Source organism: Panthera pardus, unplaced genomic scaffold (assembly GCF_024362965.1).
Source record: "Panthera pardus isolate Hobbes unplaced genomic scaffold, ASM2436296v1 HiC_scaffold_22, whole genome shotgun sequence".
Lineage (NCBI taxonomy): Eukaryota > Metazoa > Chordata > Mammalia > Carnivora > Felidae > Panthera > Panthera pardus.
In genome coordinates, this window is record NW_026526788.1 from 85,807,819 (window position 1) to 85,830,169 (window position 22,351).

Below are 22,351 nucleotides of genomic sequence, written 5' to 3' on the forward strand. Positions count from 1 at the left end.
CGGCCGCAAGCGCTGGCCTGAGTCTCCAGCTGCCGGAAGGATCCCCGGGCAGGAGGCAGCGCAGGTGAGCGCCCGGGGCCTCGGTCCCCGGCGGGAAGGGTTTCTGTTTGGAATGGCGCAGAGCCTTGGCTCGGCCTGGCCTCCGGGTCTTTCTGCTTCTTACACTTGAATTCGCTTCTATATTTAGTATGCAGACGTACGCGGCCGGAAGCTAGCGGTGTGGAAGGAGAGGTCACGCTAGGTGTGCAGAGACCATCACAGCATGGGATGCTTGATCTCACGCCCGTCCATCTGTGGTGCTGCGTGCACGGGGGAGGCCGGGCCCGCGCCCTCCTGGGAGTGGGTTTCTCCTCCTGAACGTGGTTGTTTTCCCGTCTCATAGTCGAGGCTGGAGCTTGTTTACGTGGTGGCCGTGGGTGCGGGGCGGGGGGTGAGGGGGGGGAGAGAGCCAGGTGGGGACCCTGGCTGCTGCTGGGTGTGGTCACCGCCTCACTGGCTCCCTCCTCCCTGATCCCGATCTCCCTGATCCTGATCGGACGGGTGTGGGAGTGATGGGAGGCGCCCTTTGGGCCTGGGTTTCTTTTATGGCTCACGTCCTTATCTCCTGCCTGCCCCCTGCTTGGGCGGTGTCTTCTCTGTGAAACTTACTCAGGACTCACATGTTGTCCCCCGACACCACGTCTTATGCGAGGAACTCGTGTTTGGGGGAAACAGTGGCTTATTAACTGGTTTCCAACACTTCTCCTCGAAAGAAGCGGTCGCTACCACACCGTGCCTCAGTTCCCCCGGTCGCTCAGGGAGAATCGGTGGTTGACGGGGGCGGGCATGGTGGGAACGTTATCGCAGGCGATTGGGCTGCACGCCGTGGTGGGAAGACGAGCCGCGCGGCAGGGGAGGGTGCCGGCGGCTTGGACGCTCACCTCCGCCTCGGGTCTGCTGTGGGCTCCTAGGCGTGCGAGCGCCCGTGACAGCGAGAGAAAGTTTTCCCTCGTTCGAACCCAGGACCAGAGTCGTACATCTGCGAATGTTCTCTGCGGGGCCGAGCCTCGGAGCAGGTCAGTAGCGGCTGGTGGAACGGGGAAGCGGGCCAGGGCACGACCTCACTCCCACGTCCCGCGTGGACGGTCGGCCTCTGTCTGAGGCTCTCTGGGAATTTCAGGAAGTCCTGTCCCTGGCGGTCGGTTCCCTCTTCAGGCCAAGGATGTGGGGCGGGGCCAAGCGCATCCGTGATTCCAAGACAATCTGCCGCCACCCCTGCTGACCGTGGGAGGGCGCTGGCGGTTCCCGAGGTCACGTGCATGCCCGAGGCCGCCGACAGGCCCCTCCTGCAACATGCACACAGCTGGGTGCCCTGCCTGCATCCAGGCGGCTGCGAACCAGGACCCAGGACGATTCGTACCCCTCAGTCCGGGGCACGCTGAGGTGTGAGCTCGCGGGGCTTCATCCTGAGTACGGGCTTCTGCGCACTGGGGTCTCCACGCAGGACAGACGTCACGTCTGCTCATTTCTCCTCGCCTGCCCCGTTTCCAGACACAAGTGCGGGGACCCCGAAACAGCCTCTGTGGGGCAGAAGTCAGAGGGTGAAGAAGGCTGACACAGACCACAGAGACCACGGCCTTTCTAGAACCATGGCCCCCACCCCGTCTTCCCCCACAAACTCACGGGCACACGTGTCCCATCTCAGGGACTCTGTGCTGTTGGTTTGGCCCCCACATAGGCATCCAGCAGCATGAGGGGCACTCGGGAGCCCCTGACGGGGGCCGGCCTTCATGCTGCCCAGGACGTGGCGCCGTGGGCCGTGGTCACCCGGTGGCACCCTCTCGGAGGCCTGAGTGCCACCACTTTGTGACGGCTCAGGAAATTAGAACATCTCCAAGCGGGCACAGCGGACAAGGCAGGTTGCAGGAACGCGCGTCAGTGACACAGAGGCTTGGGCCCAAGAGCAGCCTGACCTCAACGTGAGGCCAGACCCAGGCCTCGTGGGGGAAGGGATCCTCCGCGGGGGATTCTGTCCTGCTCCTGATGAGGGGTTTGACCCAAGACGAAGGCCGTGAATGTTCAAGGCCAGAGACCCATAGACACACATGGTGACTCCAAGGTCAGAGAGCACAGCCGCCGGAGGAAGTGCCCGCCACCAGGTGAGGGGTCCTGCCCGGCGTAGGCTGGGGCGACTGGAATACCTACTACAGCCAACTCAGATAAGAAAGAAGAGAAGGCTTCATCTTGGATGGGCCCTGGGTGCAGAGACGCGGGCCTCGGTGCATAGCCTCCCAGCTCGCAGGCGGGTGATATCTCCTCCCGCCCTCGGGGTCCGCAGCACCCGGCTGCCAGCTGTGTGCCCTCACGGATGTGTCCCATCCCCCAGGATGGGGGGGGCACTGAGCGTCTGCATGGTTCTAATGCATCAGTAGATGTGTTTTCTCATTATGAAACTTAAAAAGAAATCTAGAAGAAAAAAAAAACGATAAGATACCAACAAGACAAAACTTTCCCTTTTAGAATAAACTCTTACCGAGCAATACTTTAAAGTCCGCACAGTATCTCATGGTGCAGAAACGTAACCCATAAGAGTAGAGATTTTTCCAGGGGTTCACGATTATAGCCAGTGCTGCCTCGAACATCTCTTGAGTGTGGGGCTTTCCCCCTATTCAGATGACCTCTTTGGATAGACTGCTGGAGAGGAGAGCCCTGAAAAGTTAGGGGCAGCCTGGAGATTTGTTCTTCCGTATTATCACCTTCCTCTCCAGAGGAGCCTTCGCAACCAACCTTTCTCATCAGGGGTACTCAAAACAGCCCATTTCGTGGAATATCTGTGGCTTTGAAACTTCTCTTTCCACCCGCAAAACTGCCTTGACCGTCAAGATAGTGAACTTAACGTCCCTCTCTAGAGGTTGTACATCCCTCGCGGACAAGCCCCATCCCCCCAGGCCGCCGCCGATCCGCTTATCACTAGATCAGTTTGTTTCTCCAGAATTGTGTATAAATGCAGTCCTGTGGTATATATATGTATACGTTTGAGGGGTGCCTGGAGGGCTCAGTTGGCTAAGCGTCAGACTCTTGATTTCAGCTCAGGTCATGATCTCAGGGTTGTGAGATCAAGCCCCACTTCAGTTCTGTGCCGGGTCTGGAGCCCGCTTGGGATTCTCTCTCTCGACCCCTCTCCCCTCTATAAAATATGTGTAAATGGCTTCTTTCACTCAGTGGAATTATTTTCAGATTTGTTGCTGCACGTACCATGAATCAATTCTTTTTTCCCCTTTTTCTGAGCAATGTGTGGCTGTCCCCAGTTGTTTATCCACACACTGAACCGGTTGATGGATTTGGGGTTGCTGCCAGTGTTTGCTCTTACAATGCTACGAACGTTGACGCAAAGTCTTTGCACAGACCTGGGCTTTCGCTCCCTTTGGGCACAGACGTGGGCTTGGGGTAGGGTCCCCTCCCTAAGGAGAGAGAGAAAAGGGAGAGAAAACTTCAAGGTAACCTGGCTGTGCGCCTACGTGACAACATCCCTCATGACCTTGTAAAGCGAGACCGCCTAATCGGACTGCGCGTTTATGTGTGTTACCATATGTGGGAGACGAAATAGAAAATGTACAGACAGACTCTGCCGTGTGATGTTCACCACTCAGTTCTTTGGGTAGGAACCCGACTGAGCGGTGCCGGCACGAATAAAAGTTGCTTCCTGGATAAGAAGCCTCGGTGTCATGACTCTCTGTGCGAGAAGCCTGCTACAGGCTCGTCTATGCTCTGTGTGTGTTTCACTTTTTCAGAAAGTAACAAAGCGTTTTCCAGATGCTTGAACCGTTGCGCATTCCCAGCAGCTGCGTAGGAGAATTCCTGTTCCCCCCCAGTTCCTCCCGTTCCTCGTGTTCCTCCTGTTCCCCGCGGTCCTTCCGTTCCCCCTGTTCCTCTGTTCCTCCCGTTCCCCCCGTTCCTCCCCTTCCCAGTCAGCCAGTCAGCCAGTCAGCCTTGCTCCCAGGGGTGCAGCAGGCGTCCTTGCTTTACTCTAAGCCCCTGACGACTGATGATGCAAACACCCTTCCATGTGGTGATTTGCTGTCTCTACACTTGCTTTGGTGACGGGTCTTGCAAATCTGTTGCTTATTTTTAAATTGGGTTGTCTTTTTGTTACGGAATTTTGAGAGTTTTAAATATATACATACCTATATATTCTGGGTACAAGTCCTTTACCAGATGTGTGTGTTGCAAATATGTTTTCTCAATCTGTGGCTTGTCTTTTCCTTTTTGTTAACAGTATCTTTCAGAGATAAGACGTTCAAATTTGGGGGGAGATTTTTCTTTCTTTCTTTCTTTTTAAATGTTTGTTTATTTTGTTTTGAGAGATAGAGAGAGGGGTTGGGGAGGGGCAGAGAGAGGATCCTAAGCAGGTTCCTTGCTGTCAGCCCAAAGCCCGATGTGGGGTTCCATCCCAGGAACCGTGAGATCATGACCTGAGCTGAAATCAAGAATCAGATACTTAACCAACTGAGCCACCCAGGTGCCCCTCTTTCCTTTATTTTAAGATTTTATTATTTTTAGGTAATATCTACACCCAATGTGGGGCTCAAACTCACTACCCCAAGATCAAAAGTCACTTGCTTCCCTGACTGAACCAGTCAGGCATCCCCAAATTTAAAATTTTTATAAAGTCGAATCTGTCGATATTTTCTTAAAAAACTTTTTTTTAACCTTTATTTATTTTTGAGAGAAAGAGTGTGGGCAGGGGAGGAACAGAGAGAGAGAGGGAGGCACAGAATCCGAAGCAGGATCCAGGCTCTGAGCTGTCAGCACAGGCTGACGCGGGGCTGGAACTCGCAAACCACGAGATCAAGACTTGAACCGAAGTCAGATGCTCAACTGACTGAGCTGCCCAGGTGCCCCTGTCAATATTTCTCATATGGTTTTTGCTTTTTTGTCTCAATATTGTGAAGGTTGGATGTATGTTTTCACCTAGAGGTTTTATACCTTACAGTTCCACAATCCCTTTCTACTTGGTTTCTGAATATGACGTGAGGTATGGGCTGAGCTGTGGGTGTTGTGGGGCTTTTTTGTGACTTTGGGCATAAAGACGTGTAATATTCCAGCATGATTTTTTCAAAAGACCATCTTTTCTCCAGTGAGTTTTCTTGGATCCTTCATTATACATCAGTCGATCAGATACTTTGTGGTCTGTTCTGTTCCACTGACCAATGTCACACTCGGTGACCATAGCTTTATTGTGAGCTGGAAGTCTGGTGGTGATATCCAACCCCAAACGTGTCATTTTTCAAAATTGCTTAATGTAGATCATTTACCTTTTCCGTAGCCATTTCAGAAATAGCTTGTCAGTTTATACAAAAAAAAAGCCCTGTTAGGATTTTGATTGGGATTGTGTTTAATCTAAATTTCAATTTGGGGAAAGTGAACATAACAACAATGTTGAGTTTTGTGATCCATGAACACTGTATATCTCTCTGTTTATTCAGCCTTTAATTTTCTCTCATGAATATCTGGGTTCAAAGGTATAAATATTGTAAATATTTTCTTAGGTTTATTCCTAGGTATTTCATATGATTTTGGTGCTGTTGTAAAAGTTATTGTTTTGTGATAAAATATCTTATTAGTATGAAGAAATATAACTGATAAACATAATTGATTTTTCTCTTTGACCTTTATTCTGTTAACTTGCTAAATCCCGTGTTCCAGGCACATTCTTTGGGATTTTCTACATAGGTGATGAGGTCACATGTGAGCAAAAATGATTTCTTTACTTCCATTTGTTATGCCTTGAGATCTTTTCCTAGCTCACCATTGGATGGAAGTGTTGAGCAGTGTGTACAGGTGTTTTGCCTTGTTCTGTATCTTAGGGGAAAGGCGGTGAGTCTTTCACTATGAAGTATGGTGTTAGTGGCAGTGTTCTTTTACAGACACTTCAAGTTGAGGAGGCTTCCTTTTATGACTATTTTGCTACATGTTTTTATTGTGAACGGATCTTCGAATTTTGTCAAAAGGCTTTTGTGCATCTTTTGAGATAATTATGTTTTCATTTCAGTGTATTAATATGGTGAATTAAAGGGCCTCATTTAAAAATACTAAACCAATTTTTGCATTCCTTATACATGCTCCATTTGATCCCATTGTATTATTGCTGAATAGAGTGGGATTTTTTTTTTATATATTTATTTTTGCTGAATTTGAGTGGCTATTTTTGTTAGGTATTTTTGCATCCACCTTAATGAGGGACATTTTCTTGTAATGCCTTTGTGTCGTTTGGGTATCAGAATAAGGTTGGCCTCATAAGAAAAGTTCTGGAAGAGTTGAGTAGAATTGTTGTTCTTCCTTGAATGTTTGCTAGAATTCACCAGTGCATACGTCTCTGCCTAGGATTTTCCTTGTTGGAAGATTTTACTACAAATTCAATTTCTTTAATGGATAAAAGGTTACTCAAGTTATGAGTGAGCTTTGTTAGTTTGTGTCTTTCAAGGAATTTACCCATTTCATTTGTAAATCTTTTGATGTCTGTAGGACATGTAGTGATGTCCCCTTGTTGATTCTTGATATTGTAATTTATGTATTCATTTTTTTTTCAGATCAGTCTTTCCAGAGGTTTATCAGTATTATTAATATTTTCAAAACACCGGCTTTTAGTTTTATTGATTTCTCTTATTGTTTTTGTTTTCAAATTTATTAATTTCTACTAACATCTTTATTGTTTCTATTCTGCTTATGTTACATTTACCTTATTATTTGTTTTCTGTGTTCTTAAGATGGAGTCTTAGACTAGGATTATATTATGATTGGAGACCTTCCTCATTCCCAATATGACCACTTATTGTCCTTAGTGCCCTCCCAGTACCACTCTGGTTATGCTCTGCAAATTCTGGTGTTTGTGCTTTTATTTCCATTCAGTTCAAAACATGTTTCTAATTTATTTCGCATTTCCTTTTTCACCTATGGGTTATTTAAAAGTGTGTTTAAATTGCCAAGTATTTAAATTTTCTCTTGATATCTATTACTTATTTATAACTCATTTTTTGGGGAAGGGGCAGAGAACATCAGTTGGATCATTTCCACTATTTTAACTTTGATGAGATTTGTTTTATTGCACAGCACGTAGTCTGTTTTGATGAATATCTTATGTGCACCTGAAAATGCTGCATATTCTGGTGTTGGATGATGTACCCTACAAATGTCAATTGGGTCGAATTTGTTGATACTGTTTTTTAAATCTCTTATATCCTTAACTGATCTTTTATGTTCTTATTTCACCGCTTGCTGAGAGGTGAGTGTTGCAGCCTCCAATTCTAGCTGTGAAAATTCCTATTTCTACTTGCATTTCTGTTGTTTTTTGTTTAAAGTATTTTTCTTAATCCCTGGTAATGTTCCTTGCTCTGAAATCTACATGATTTAGCATTAATGTAGTCACTTCAGTTTCTTTTGATTAGAGTTTGGAGGTTATAACTTTTTCTGTCCTTTGACTTTTAACTGATCTATGCCTTTATATTTAAAGTGAGTTTCAGATTGTGTAAAGTTGGTGCTTGCCTTTTTAAAAAAATATCATCTGGAAGTGCCTGCCTTTAAATTGTATTTTTTAGCCCATCTACTTGTTATATTTAATGATATGGCTGGATTTGAATCTAGCTTTTTGCTCTTTATTTTCCATTTGTGTCATCTCTTCCTTGGTCCTCTTTTCTTGACTTCTGAGGGAGTGAGTATTTTTAGGACCCTGTTCACCTATTGCTTATTCACTGCCCTTCTCTTGCAGGGTAATCGTTAATTCTCACGTTAGGGGCTAAACATCGTCTTTAGCTCATCAGTCCTTCTTAATATTGTGCCAGTTCTCATGTAATTAATGACTTTCATTTTCGTTTTCTTTCCCATTTTTTGTATTGTTCTCAGATATTTTAATTCTATGTTCGCTGTGCTCTACACTTGCACTTCCTGGTTTTGCTTTAGCTAATTTATTATCTTTTAAAGGGATGAAAAATAGGGGTGCCTGGGTGACTCAGTCGGTTAAGTGACCGACTTCAGCTCAGATCATGATCTTGCAGTTTGTGAGTTCGAGTCCCATGTCCGGCTCTGTGTTGACAGCTAGGAGCCTGGAGCCTGCTTTGGATTCTGTGGCTCCCTCTCTCTCTGCCCCTCCCCCGCTCGTGCTCTGTCTCTCTCTCTCTCCCTCTCAAAAATAAATAAACGTTAAAAAAAAATTTAAAGGGATGAAAACTAAGAAAAGAGCCTGCTCTCCACACCCTCATCTTCACCACTGTGAGCGTGCTTCCATTCTCTGTGTGCATCAGTTTCCAGCTTGAGAATGTCTCTTCTGCCTGTAGAACTGCCTCCAACATTTTTTTGTAGCACACATCTTTTGCCAATAAATCCTTTCAACTCTTGTTTTTCTGAAAAAGTCTATTTCTCCCTTTTGGTAACAGATTTAATAATATGTAAGTCACCCACTTAAAGTGTGAATTCACAGGGTTTTAGTGTGTTCACAGAATTTTGCAGCTATCACCACAAATTTAGAACATTTCTGTCACCCCAAATAGAAGCCCTGGACCATTAGCTGTCACTTCTCGCTTCCCCTGTCCTAAGCCTGCAGCAACCACTCATCTGCTTTCTTTTTCTATAGATTTGCCTTTTCCGGCCATTTCACACAATGTAATCATGTAGCATGTGACCTTTTCGGTCCGGCCTCTTTCATGTATTGCCACGCTTTCCAGGCGCGTCTATACTAGCCTGTACCGGCACCGTATTCCTACTCACTGCTGGGTGGTGGGCCATCGTATGGCTATGCCGTGTTTTATTGTCCGTCTATCAGTTGGTGGACATCGGTGCTGTTCCCACTTTCTGGCCGTTATGAGTAACGCTGCAGTGACCTTCGCGGTGACGTTCGTGTGGCACATCCCCGGGAGGAGAATTGCTGGGCCACATGGCGTTTCACTGTGTGAAGAAAACGCACCATTGTACGTCCCCAACGGTACACAAGGGTTCCAATTTACCCATGTTCTCATTTGTTCTTTTCTGGGTTTAAAAAAATATTTATTTAAAAAAACTTCTTATGGTGGCCGTGTTAATGGACGTGAGGTGGTCGGCTGCTTCATCCCCACAAGGTATTTTTGCCGAGTCTAGAATTCGGGTTTCATGGGTGTTTGTGTTTTGTTTTGTTTTTCTGGCTCTTTGAGCCACGGCCCCATCATCTTCTAGCTGGTTCTTGCCTTGTTCCTCTGCGTGTTGTGTGCTCTCCTCCCTTCATTCTGTTCCAGGTTGTTTCTTTAGTTATGGTTTTCGTCAGTTTGACTCCTGTGTCTGCATTTCTCTTGGCCGTTTGAGGATCTGTGAGCTCCGAGTCCGTAAGTTGTTGTGTTTCACTAATTTTGAAGAATCCTCTGTTGTTTCCTTTCTTTATGTTTTCCTTCTCCCTGTTTTCTCTTTGTTCTCTGGGAGTCCACCCCCACCTCTTCCAGGCTTCTTGATGTTGCCTGGCCCTGTTAGAGACTCTGTCTTCTTTCTTCTCCTGGGTTTCACATCAGACAGTGTCCTGTCTTCAAGTTCACGGAGTCCTTCCATTGCCAAGTGCGTTCCTCTAATTCTCACCCCTGATGTCATGACCCTTGTTTCTAATGACTGCGTTTGAGCCTCTCTTGTAGTTTCCATTTCCTCGCTGGGTCTCCGTCTTTTCCTTTAGACCCTCAGGCATATACGTTACTTAAATGTCCTGTCCAGTAGCAGCAACAACTCAGCATCTCTGAATCTGGTTCTTCTGATTGCTTGACAATGGGTGGTTTTCCTTGTTTTTTTGTTTTGTTTTGTTTTTTGTTTCCCTTTTTCTGTGTCTTGTAATTATTTTGTTGAGCGTCAGACATTGTAGAAGAACAGTAGAAGGTATCTATCTGCGGAAAATGATATTTAAAAAAAATTTTTTTTTATTAACGTTTATTTATTTTTGAGACAGAGAGAGACAGAGCATGAACGGGGAGGGTCAGAGAGAGGGAGACACAGAATCCGAAACAGGCTCCAGGCTCTGAGCTGTCAGCACAGAGCCCGACGCGGGGCTCGAACTCACGGACCGCGAGATCACGACCTGAGCCGAAGCCGGGCACTTAACCGACTGAGCTACCCGGGCGCCCCCGGAAAATGATATTTAAGCACAGATGTGGACACATCTCTCCTTGTGTCAGTGTGCGGGCTGGAATGAAGGCAGGGAGTAGTTGAGCCGGCTTAGGAGCCTGTAGCCTGTCCTTACGGCCAGCCCAGCACGGGGTTCAGACTCGTCATGGCGGGCTGCCCACACACTGTGCTGGGGGTCTCTTCCGTGCTCCTGCTGCACCTAGCCCCCACACCCCCTGCACCCCCGTACCATGCAGGGGCTCCTTCTGCAGCCTTGCCCCTCTCCCAGCTTGACTGTGGCTGCTTGTTCCTTGGCGTGAGGCTTGTTTTGAGGAAAGGGGATCTCAGTTTCTTCTGGTGCAGCCTTAGGTCAGTCAAGGCATATGCACCTGAACTTGGGTAGTTGGCCTTGTAAGGGTCCCTGCCTTCCTCCTCAGCGGCCAAGCTCTGCTCTGTTTCAGTGCAGGACCCTGAGCCCCAGTGCCTCCGTCTTCCTCCCCAGGGGCAGGTGTTTGGGGCTTCGACTCTGACCGTAGAGGCAGAGATTTTTTCCTAGTGCCTGAAGCAGGAAGGAAGGAGGGATCTTACTTTCATCCTGAGCCCAGGGACCCTGCGGACAAGAGGCTTTGCTGCCCTTGTCCCGGTGGCTTATGGCTTTTGCTCTGTGTGCAGGACGGGTTCTGGGGGTGGGGAGAGGCCCGTACCTGTCCCAGGCGGCAGGTGGTCTCTTGCATATCTGCACCGGGGGGAGCCCCTCCAGCCTCTGCCCTGCCCTGCCCTCAACCTCTCTCGTGTCTGGACTCCAGCGATTCCAAACTGACCTGCCACGTGCAGCCCTTAGAAGTGTGTTAAAATTGGAGCTGATTTCTTCCCACTTCTTTCTCCTGTGCTCGGCCCGATCATGCGCCCGTCTCCCCTCAGAGGGGCTGGTCACCATTTGGAATCTGGTGCTTCGGTTGCCTTGGGACCTCAACTCTTTCATGGGCTCAAGGAAAGACAGGGTTTTGTTTATGGGCGAGACGTTCTTTTGCGATTTTCTACATCTTAAGCAGAGGAGGTTTCTTTGTGATTTTGAAACCCCTTTTTCCCTTCTTTGTAAATTATCTCTTTTGATAGTTACCCGTTTATCTTGTGAGATCTTAGTGTTTTTATTATTGAGTTTCACAGTCTTCTAATATAGTAAAGATATTAACTTTTTAATTGGATTTACTGCAAATACTCTTTGAGTGCATTTTTAGCTTAATTGCACGCCATCTGTAATAAAGAAACGTAAATTTTTAATGTGGTGGAATCTGTCGGCTTTCCCTTTTGTGAATTCCTTTTATCTTCTCTAAGCCCAGGAAGGCGTCTCTCTCCAGAGATTTGAGAAATGCTCATTTCTCCTTTCCCTGCTTTGATTTTCATCCTCAGCACTCTTTAATCCACTTAGAGTTCCATTGGGCGGGCAGTATTCCATACATCTATTTTTTTTTTTTTTTTTTTTTTTTTTTGACAATTAGCCAGCTAATCGCCTGGTGTTTTTAGGTGACGTCCTTCTCCTTACCGTGGAACGTGACGTATGTGGGAGAGACTGTGGGGCCTGTTTCTGAACGGGGTGATCTTTCTCAGTCGTGAGGTTGGGGTTCTTCCTGCTTAGCAAAAGGACACGGTTTTGACCAGGGAAACTGTTTTCTGTTACAGACTTTGCCGTGTCGCTGCCAGGCTCTCTCCGGACACCTTGGTCTGAGGGTGTCTCAGCTGTCACTGGGCAGGCCCATTTTCCTTCCCTGCTGCAGCCCTGGGGCCGGCCACTGGGCTTTAGGACCCACGTTTAACCGCGGGCCTCCGAGTTGCCGTGTACCCTGAGCGTGAACAGGGTGTTGTGAGACCCTCCAGGCCCGAGGTCAGGCACGCACCCCAGCGCCCCATCCCTCCGACCGGACGTGGAGTGGCCGCCAGGTCGTCTCGAACGGGCCCCGAGGTGCCCGGTTCCCGGGGCCCTCCTCCTGCTGCCGCGCCTCCTGTCTCCCGCTCGCGCTTGTGGCCCAGGGGACGGGGGCGGCGTCCTGGGAGCAGCCAAGGAAGGCGAGACGCGGGCCTGGCTTGCAGGGGTCACCATGGGGGGCTGCTGCGCGGCTCCAGCCCCACCTCGGGCACCAGTCTCTGTATTAACCTTCTGTGGCTGCCAGCGCGAATTGCCACAAATCTAGGAGCTTAAAGCAGCACGGACCCGCTACGTCGTGGTTCTTCAGCCCGATGTCTGGGGGGCGCTGAGCTGGAGCGTGGCAGGCGGCTCTCCTGTCTGGAGGCTCCGGGGCCCGTGTCCTTGCTCACTCGCTCGTTAGTGGCGCTCATTATCTTGCTCATTATCGAGTGCAGGCTCGATTTCCTCGTGCTTGGGACCTGCAGGCCCCCCGCCCCTGGCTTGCGGTGTCTTCTCCCGCGTCCAGGCCAGCGGCTCGGCCCGCGTCTTTCTCAGGCGGCGCCCCTGGGGTCCCGTGGGCCTGGATTGGACCACAGACCCCATCCCGGGGTCTCGGCCTCCCCCTTGTCGCATAAAGAAACACGTTCACAGGTTCCAGGACTAGGATGCGGCCAATATCGGGGGACCAAGCATTTGCTGTCCTGGCGGAGTGCTCCCTGGGTGTTCACAGCCTGACCGCGGACCCTCTTTCCTCAATTAACACAGTTCTTCTGCTGGGATGGAATAGTCCGGTTACTAAGACGTCTTGTATTCAAAAAAACATCCTGAAACAAATTATTTCCATGGGTAAAATGGCAGGGAGCTGAAAATTTCAGATTTATGGTAACCACGTAAATTGTCTACAAAACCTCACTAATAAAGGAACTTCATCACTGTAGGTATGTTTGTAATGGACAGATACACAATACATACTGGCTAATCGGGACAGACAAAATCAAGCTTAAATGCGAGCCGCGTCAGTAGTAGGTTCCGGGACCTTCCGGGTAAAATGCAGGTCCCGTTACAAGGGCAGCAGCACTTGCTGAGCTCTGGCCACACACCCGCAGCTGCTCGTGTCTCTGGGCTGTTTGCTACGTGGTCTGCTGTCTGCGTGGGGAACGTGGGGGCTTGTGCATCCCCAGCAACTGTCCCCCGAGGAGAGAGGTCAGGAAGTAGGTGTTTCTAGATGCTGTCCGAGCACTTTCCTTTTTCCCAGAAGAGCTGTTTTGGGAGTCAGACCCCTGTCGATGCGGGGCGGGGCTGTGCTGTGTGCCTGTGTGGACACGGCTGCCTCCCGGTGTGGGGTCAGGGTCACCTCGTCCTTCCCATTCCTGGGCTCCATCAGACCCCCCCCCCCCACACACACAATTAAAACTATAGGCTGACTGTTCTTAGACAATCTGCTCTGTCTCTGCTGCACACCAACACTCATTCCAACCATTACAGCGTTTCCCCCTAAATTATATTTGCAAAACCCTCGCTCTGAGGTGGGTTCTGTGAACACAGTGTTTCCTGAACTCCCCTCCTGGCGGAGACGGGGTCGCTGGCCCTGACCTTGTCCTGCCACCGTTAAATTCCCCAAGAGCGACGGGGCAGGGAGGCCGTGCAGCCGCTGTCCTTGGGCGTTGGGCCCCGGCCGCGCTCAGGTCTGTCCCCGCGTGCGGTGCTGTCCCGGGTCGCACACGTGTGCTGCCCCGCTTCTGAGCTGCGGGCCTGGTGCTGGACCGCTGTCTGTCCTGACTCAGTCCCTGTCTTTCCTTAATGCCCTTGGAGGGCCCTGGCCCCTGATGAGCCGTGCTGTTGTTCACGCACAGTGTAGGACTAGTTGTGGGATCAGCGAGGCCTTCTGTTTGGATATGTGGTCCTCGTGAGCTGAGGAGTCTCAGTGGGCCCTGTGACGCTTTCCTGACACCAGGGGACCTGGGAGGCGGGGCACAGCAGGCCTCACTGAGGCCCCGTGCTAAGGGCCAGGCCTGATGTCTGCTTGAGGCAATGAAACGCAAACCCTTTTGAAATGGGTAAACCCCCCTCCAGACCTCAGGTGAACTCCCAGGAGGCCTGGGAAAGCTCACCGGAACTCCGGCTGGATGCTCCGGGAAGGAGAGTGGGGGAGGCTGCTTTTGTCCATCCGTCTGTCAGTCTGCCTTCTCACCTACCTGAAGATCATCCTTCACATTACTTGTTTCGATCAACTGTTTCCTGTTCATCTGTGCCAGGACCGCGAGAAGGAGCGGCCTGACTCTCGGGTTGGTTTCCGGGGCTGCTCCTCCGACGTAGTGACTGCCTGTTTCAGGCCGTTTTGCTCTTGGCCTCCAGCTCGGGCTGGGGGCTCGGGAGCTGGGTCCCATCCTCAGCCGAGGCCTCCCGAGGGGTCCCGAGCTGAGCGGCGACCCCAGACCACAGCCGCTGTCCTCCGACGGCTCGGGCACTAACACACACACGGAAGGGCACCCCAGACGCCGTGCTTTCAACCCCACGCTGCAGCTCAGTGGCTACCTGGTTTGAGAGCCACAGAAGCTGTCCGTGAGGACAAAGAAAAGATTTCAGTGTTTCACTTAAACTCTTCCTGTATCTGGGGTGATGAATGCAAGAAGCCAGTGTGGTGGGACCAGATGCCATCTGCCAACGGGGGGGGGGGTCCCCGGGGGGGGGTCCCCTGGCCCAGGTTTCTGGGGGGAGCCAGGCCCAGAGGCAGTGCTGCAGGTGAGGACAGTTTCCTCAAACAGGTGGTCGGCTCCCACAATCATCTCCTGTAACATCTGCGTCCTCTATCCTGGGAGGTGAGCTGGCAAATTTTAAGTCACGCTTGTGGCTTAAATTATAACCACTTATATTGTTATTATTATGATAATCATTATTATTATATGAAGGTAAATACAAGCGTAAGATTTTTCCTTTGATGGAGAAAGGCTTCCGCCTCCAGGAAGGCAGGGTAAACCCAGTTTCTCCTAGCCCTCCCATCAGTATGGTGAAGCAGTCTGGATATTGGATCTAGAACAAACATAAGAAGAAGGTGAAGAAGGAGGTCCACTAGGGACCCGGGGACCAGGAAGACAGTGGCGAGGGCGGACGGGCCTGGAGGAGCCTGCCGCCTTCGCCGAAGGGCCAGGAGAACAGCCTGGTAGCACTTCACTGAGGGGGACGCGCAGACGGCAGGCGAGCACGGACAGGTGTCAGTCACGATTAGGAAAAGCAAAGGAAAACCACGGTGAGGTTGTGCCTGGCAAAATGCTGAAATCGAATACAGTGGCACCGAATGCGGGCGAGGAAGCAGGGGAGCCGCGTCCCGCACGCGCTGGGGGCGGGGAGGGACGGTGGTGCGGCCCCTGCGGAGCGCGGAGCGCGGCGTGGCGGCTTCTCCGACACCTCATCGCTCAGCCACCGCGCGGCCCAGAAACGGCGCTGGCGAGCGTTTATATCGGAGGAACGAAGACTGTTCCTCAGTCACCCGCAGGTGCACCTGTACAGCAGCGATGTTAGCGGCGGCCACCCCGCGACCGCCCGGACGTCCTGCGGTGGGCGAGCCGTTACACCCGCCACGGCGGGTCCGCGCCGGGAACGCGCACCGCGGTAATAAACACAGGGAGCCAGGGCTGCACGCGGTGGGTCCCCGCAAGGCCCCCTGCCGCACGCTTGCGTTTCTGTCACATTCTTGACGTGCAAAACAGAGGCGGAAGGCAGGTTCGTGGTTGTCGGGCGAGGAGGGCAAAGGCGGGCGCAGGCTCCCCGGGCGGCACCGGGAGTCCTGTGCACACACTTCGGGGTCAGTGTCCTGGGGCCGTGCCGTTGTCACCTGGGGGCGGTCTGCTCCTGCCCTTGCCGTCAGGGAAGCTCCCACCCCGTGACCTCACGTGGCACGCTTGGACTCTTGACCTCTGCCCCTGGCTTCTAGAAGACGCACTTCCGGATGGAGCGGAGGCCTCAGCCTCTGTGTCCCGACAGCGTGGTCTTGTGCAGCCCCGTGGTCGTCGGTGGGAAAGACCCCGGCGTGCTGTGTGTCCGCCGTCCCAGGGTCGGTGCCGACGGGGGGCCGGCTTCTTCCCCGCCGGCACCCAGGCCCCGAGTGCTGCTCCCCTCCTCCCGAGGCCTGTCCCCACCCCCGCTCCAGTCGCTCTCCTGCCCCACCGACGCGACTGCCTCCCCGTCCGCAGGCGTGGACCCGGTTCTTGTGTCAGCACTTGCTCCCGGACGTGCCTGCGGCCGGTTGACGGCGCTCTGGGTGTCTCTTTGCCAGAACAAGTGGGTTTTGATGGGAGAGGGGTGTGGAGTGATGGCCCGCCTTCTGCCAGGCTCCCTGTGAGGGTCCTGCCTGGAGAGGGGCCCCCCCACCGACACCCCACGTATGCCCGACAGCATGGCCTCGGCCTCTGCCCACTCTCCTCCCAGATGCACTGCCCGGCACGGGCCCTTGTCCGACTGCCAACAGGGAGCCACAGGCTGTACTCGGAGGGTCCCTGTGGATTTGACAAGTGTCTCCGACACACCACCCCCCCCCCCCCGCCCTGTTGCCTGCCTTGGATTTCCATGGAAATAAGGCTTAGAAACATCAGATTATCCTTTCTTCTCCGTAGATGAAATCTTTAACCTGGAAAGGATCTGGGTCAGATACTATCAACTTTACAAGGTCGAAACCCCTTTACGACCCAGGACACTTGCAAATTACATGGGGCCTTGCCCTGAGCGGTTCGCGGGCAGGCGGTTTTACTGCCATCAGGGACCCTCTCGCTACACGGTGCAGTGAGGACAGGAGCCTGGGCTCCGCGGGGGAGAAACCCTGGAGGCCAGCAGGGACCTGCTGGGGAGCGGCGCTGACCTACCCGCTTCCTGGTTAGCGGCTCCGGTTGGCGGTCGGGGCAAGCGCGTTCATCGACTGTAGAGCTTTGGCTCCTTCTAAACCCTCTGAACATAGAACCGCTAACACCGTGAGCAGAGGGAGCTCCTGACCCCGAAACAAAGGTGGGCGGACTGCACTATTAATCTACTCGTGTAGCGACTTCCTGAAAAAGTGTGACCCACATGGCTGGAGGCAGTGGGCATCGGGTCGGTGCGTGAGCCTGAGGCTTGGACGTGACCCTGCCCCCCCCTTCCTCCCACACACCTGGGTCTCCCGAGCAGGTTGGTGACACTTATTGGGGGGGGAGGCGCAAATTCAATCCAGAAAATATTTGAAATGCCCAGTGTTGTGCATTTTAGGGAGCTGGCTCCCCCTTGAGCTGTCGCTGCTGGGTCCCTCCACACCCCTGCCCCCCACCTGCACGCTGACCTGGTGACTGAGCTCTGCCGACAGGAGGCCCGAGGCCTGACCATCAGGGTTGTTCACATCTGTGGTTCAAGCAGTGTTGACCGTGGGCCCGTGGAGACGACACTCCCACCCACCCATGACCTGGTGGGTGGGGGGCTGGTGCAGCCTGCTCTGACCAAACCCTCCACCCCTGGCCCCTGCTTGCAGAGGCCAGTAATTCTCCCAGGCAGGGGTGAGCACTAGGGCGAAAGCATCCAGCAAAGCTCAGGGGCCTCCCAAGGCCTGGTGTCCCCCTCCAGCCACCTCTTCTGTCTGCCAGGGTGACAGGAAACATGTGGGATCCATGACCTGGACGCAATGGTTACAGCCAAGGCTTTACTGGGTGTGGGCGCGGGGGGCAAAGCCACGGGGCATACAGAAGCACATAAGACAGAACAGGGGACCCTGGACACCCTCGGTGCCACTTGTCCGTCCCCTGCAGGAGCCTGTCCCCCAACATAGACGGTGGGTGTCTCGGGGGCCAGATGCTTCCTTCCACCAAGCCCTTATCCCGTGCAAGCTTCAAGCTGATATCATCAGCACAAGTAGGACTTGGGGTAAGGCGTGAAAACCCCTCTCCTTCCCCTCGGCAGTGATCTCATCAAGTGCTCCCGGAGGAGGGTGCAGCCTGGGCTGGAAGGAGGAGCCCGTCCGAAATCCCTGCCTGGGGTGTGCGTGAACAAGGCCCGCCAGGTGCCCTCGGAGGACCCGGGGGCGGGGGGGGGGGGGGGGTGTTTCTTCTGTTTCCACTCGTTTCCACAAATAATAAAGTCAACACGTTTATCACATTTGTCCCCAGATTGGTGTCGGAGAAAGCTACTCACGCTGCCTTTGGGGAGATGTCAGGGAGGGCTTGAGACCCCTGGCTGCATCAAAACTGTCGGAGCAGGGTGGCCAGTACCGAGAGGAGCAGTTCAGCCCCCAGGGGCTGGGGGGCGGTGGGCAGGAGCCCTGAGCCCAGGCCAGAGCAATCAGTCTGTGTTGAGCTGTGTGGGAGCGTGTTCCAAACAGAGCAAAAGGCATGGTGGGCGGAGGGCACGGGGCAGGGAGGGGAGGGGCCCGTGCCGCCTCAGGGCTGTGGGGCAGGTGTCTGTCTGGAACCCGCGCGCAGGGCGTCTCCCTCTTTAGACACCTGGTGACGCTGGCTGTCTATCCAGGAAAGGCCTGCGCAGTTTCATGGTAAAACACGTAACAAACAATGAACCCGTTTAGAGAGAACATTGAGTAAAGAATTGTTGGGGTGGAAGGCAGCCTTGGCAAATTGTCCAGGAGATTGGGGATTCACTGGAATCTGGGGCGGGCAGCGGGGAGACATGCAGCGTCTTGACCAGGCGAGGGGGAGGCCAGGGCTGTCACCCGAGACTGGGGTCCCTCTTGGGGCGTCGAGGACACAAAAGACACAACCAGGCCAGAGAACGGGAGGAGGAAGGGTTTTGTTTGCAGCAAGTGACGAGAACGCGGGATCCTTCCCAAAGCAGCGTCTCCCCGAACAGCAAACCCGGGGAGGGGTTCACCCGAGGGGCTAACGCTCACCGAGGGGCTTGCGCGCAGGGGCTCCGGCACGGCACGGCACGGTGGCAAAAGTCCGGAGGCGACGGAGTCCGGGCCGGGGTCACGAGGCCGGCCTGAGGCAGCTCCGCCAGGACCTGGGTGCCCAGGGGGGTTGAGATCCTGCAGAGGTCGCCCCGGAGGGCGCGTCCGGCCAGACTTCACCTCCAAACCGGCTCTGGGGGTCACGCCTCCGATGAGCCGTCCCTCGTGTGATTAGGTTGCCTCCTGCCTGATGGCGGCTGCTCGTCCTTCTTCCTGCTTTCCCAAGGCGGCCGGGGCCTGAGATGACTTTTCTTCCTCTTCTTCTTCTTTTTTTTTTTTTTCAAGCAGGCTTCATGCCCAGCGTGGAGCCCGATGTGGGGCTTGAACTCAGAACGCTGAGATCAAGACCTGAGCTGAAATCAAGAGTCAGATGCGTAACTGAGTGAGCCACCCAGGCACCCGTGAAATGACTTTTCCCGTGTCCAGAAAGCTGCGTCTGTCTGTCTTTCCAGGCCCCTCGACCCTCTCTGCCCACAGGGCCAGGCTGTGTCTTGAAATGGTGGCGTGGGAGTCACTGCAGAGAACAGCCTGGAGAGAACGTAGGGAGAGTGGTCAGGAGGCCCGGGTCTGGGGGACACGCTGACACTGGTCCCGGGACGCAGGGGCTCTGCTCGCAGAGGACCGTGGGCTGAAGACACCAAGCCCTTGACCCAAAGCACCAGGCCAGCGGGTCCCAAAGGATGTCCCCGGGCCAGGGCGTTTAAGATCTTCAGCAGGCGCCCGGGACCAGCATCGCACCCCAGGTGAGGCGTCCAGGACGTGTCACCGAGGCAGGCAGAATGCTGTCACTGGGTGTGTGAAGAGCAGAGTCCTTTTTCTGTCATTTTCTCAAGCGTGATGGGTTTTGGGGTCAAGGCAGCTCCTGGGCCTGGGGTCCTGCCAGGACCCGTGGACTCGGCCTCCGTGAACAGATGGAGCCTCCCCCGACACCGCCCCCCGTGGGCCGTCAGGTGCCCCCACCCAGCTTTCCTTGTGGTGGTTTCCTGCCAGGGATGGCCAGAGCGGGGGGGCACCCCCAGCCCTCCTCCAGGTCCCTGCTTTTGTTTGTGTGCCCCAGCCCTTGTCCTGGTTTGCTTTTCTGCCTGAGCCCTCAGGGTGTGAGCTGCAGGCTTCTTGGCCAAGAACTAGCACGGGTCTAACTGGTCTAACCAGTGGGGCCGGTGTGGGCACAGCAGGTACCTCACATGCGCCTTCAGGGGCCCTGTTGGCAGCTGGCGGGTGCCTGGAGGTGTGAATTCCACCCAAACCCGGTGTGAATTCCTTCTTGAGGCCCCCTGGCCCCCCAAGCGCTTTTGGCGACCAAAGCAGGAACTGGGGGGCTTTTCCTCCAGTTTGGATGAGACTTTTAACTTCCTCCACGTTCCCTCACCCAAATGGAGCCCCGCCACACCACATCGCTGACCCCACCCACAAATGAAGCCACACAGGTCAGAGCCGCCGGGACCCTGTAAAGCGGCTCCGTCTGTTTCCCAGAGCAGAGCCGGCGGAAGACAGCTATTCTGTTGGCTACTTTTTATCCTCCTTCTCTCCACACGCCCTGGTGCCCGAGCATCAGGCACCTGCAGCTGTCGGGATGCCCCTGACCACCGCAGTGGCAGCAGCGGAGGGGCGGTGCGCGGATGGGGTGCAGGCATGCCCTAACCAGCCACAGCAGGAGCCCACGGGTCTCAGCGCCAGCTCTGAAGACTCGGGGGGGTGGGGGGAGAGTGGGAAAGGTCACCACAAGCCGGCAGAAGACCCTCGCACACGGAGCTGGAAAATCTGCAAAGCGGTGCCCAGGGGTGACTTAGAAAACACACCCCAAATCGAGAGCCTGGGCTCAGCTCCTCCCCTCCCCTCCCCTAAACAAGCTCTTCACGTGACAGGCGGCTGTGGGCAGGGAGACGTGGGCCAGCCACCAGGCTAGGGCGGGGGGACCACGTGCCTGCTGACATCTCTTCTGAGACACGGCAAAACACCTTTAAACTCTCGGCCGGCCCTTTTCTCTCCTTCCTCGGGAGGCTGCTGCCCTCCTGAGTCCCTCTTCTGGCTCTGCACCCAGGCCCACTCTGAGCCCCTTCCCTCACTGGCCCCCGCCTCCTAGCGGCCACCTCTCACCGTTGTGCCGCCCGGGCCCCCTGCACCTCTGGGGCTTTGTACTCATTCTGTGTCTCGGGGCCTCAGGGACCGAGCCGGGAGGGAGGACAAAGGCCGTGGGGACACGTCTGGAGAGCCTTTCCCGGGAAGTGCCGATAACCCAGCCTGCGCCCAGGCCCCCGCTGTGAAAGCTGAACTTTGATGTCATATCCCAGGTTTGGGAAGGACTGTCCCAGCCTGTCAGCTGGAGCGGGTGGTGGGCACAGGGCGTCTCTGGCCCAGGTCACTTGTTTGGACAACTGTTCTGGTGTCTATAGTGCAGGAAGGAGGCCTCGGGGGCCAGGGACATTCTTGTCCCCACTTTGTGCAGGGGGCTTCCCGGGTAGTAAGTGTGGAGCAGGACTCCAGCCGTGCCTCCTGCTGTTGAGCCCAGGCCCGTACCGTCTGTGCGGTTGGTTGATGGGCCTGCTTCCCGCACTTGGCGCCGGGGCACCGAGGAAACGCAGCCGCAGGCCCGCGGGGTGGTGGTGGGTGGGCGGCCCAGGGCAGCGCCCCTGCTCCATGGGCTGGATGAGGGTGTGCGTTCACCCCCTAAGTTGGCTCAGGGTGAGAGTGCACGTCCTCCGGGGCGGAGTTCTTGGGCCCCCTGGGGGGTCTGGGGGTCCCCGCCTCTACGCCTCTGTCTGAGAAGCTCCTGGTTCACACCCACCATCGCCACCAGGATGCCACCCACCCAGGTATGACATTCGGGCCTTAAAGTTGGGTGCCCAGCCTCTTCTTCCAAAGGGGCAGGGAAAGAACTCCTCTCCAGCTCCCCGTTCGTGCCAGTCGCTGAGAAGAGCTTTACTTGTGGGGTCCCCAGCAGAGCTGCTGAGTGCAGGGCCGAGGGCCTCTGTGGTCTGTGGCTGGGGACCCTGGGTGCGGTCGGGATGGCTTCCTCAGGGCACAAGATGCCAGCCTTGTCCCACCCCCCGCGGCCTGGCTCCCACCAGCGTATTGAGGCTCCCGCCAGGGTCTCGCGGTTCCCACCAGGGTCGCCCGCCTCCCGCCAGGGTCTCGGGGCTCCCATCACGGTCGCGGGACGCCAGCCCGCTCACCAGGTGTGCTCTCCCTGCAGGTGACGGAGAAAATGTAGCAGGTCCACGGCGAGGCGCTACGTGCCCAGCGTGGTGCGGACAGACCAGCCTAGACGAGCGGCCCTCCCCGGGCCCCCTGTGGGCCACCCTCACCATGTCCAAGAAGGGCACGGGCGGCCGAGGCAAGGCGGACAAGGCAGAGGCCTTCGCTGCGCTGCAGGCTGCCAACGAGGAGCTTCGGGCCAAGCTCACCGACATCCAGATTGAGCTGCAGCAGGAGAAGAGCAAGGTGGGCCCCCC

At 54.2% G+C, this 22,351-nt stretch overlaps 1 protein-coding gene across 25 annotated transcripts in view; it reads left to right on the forward strand.

Annotated features, from left to right (window-relative positions):
- The window catches only part of JAKMIP3 (Janus kinase and microtubule interacting protein 3), a 115,412-nt gene that overhangs the window by 24,524 nt on the left and 68,537 nt on the right, over positions 1-22,351 (forward strand). For all 25 annotated transcript variants that reach the window (XM_053910057.1, XM_053910063.1, XM_053910064.1 and 22 more), the window contains exon 2: positions 22,093-22,340. In XM_053910057.1, the coding sequence (XP_053766032.1) occupies positions 22,206-22,340 (135 nt within the window). In that variant the 5' untranslated portion in view covers positions 22,093-22,205. The remainder of the gene's footprint in view (positions 1-22,092; positions 22,341-22,351) is intronic.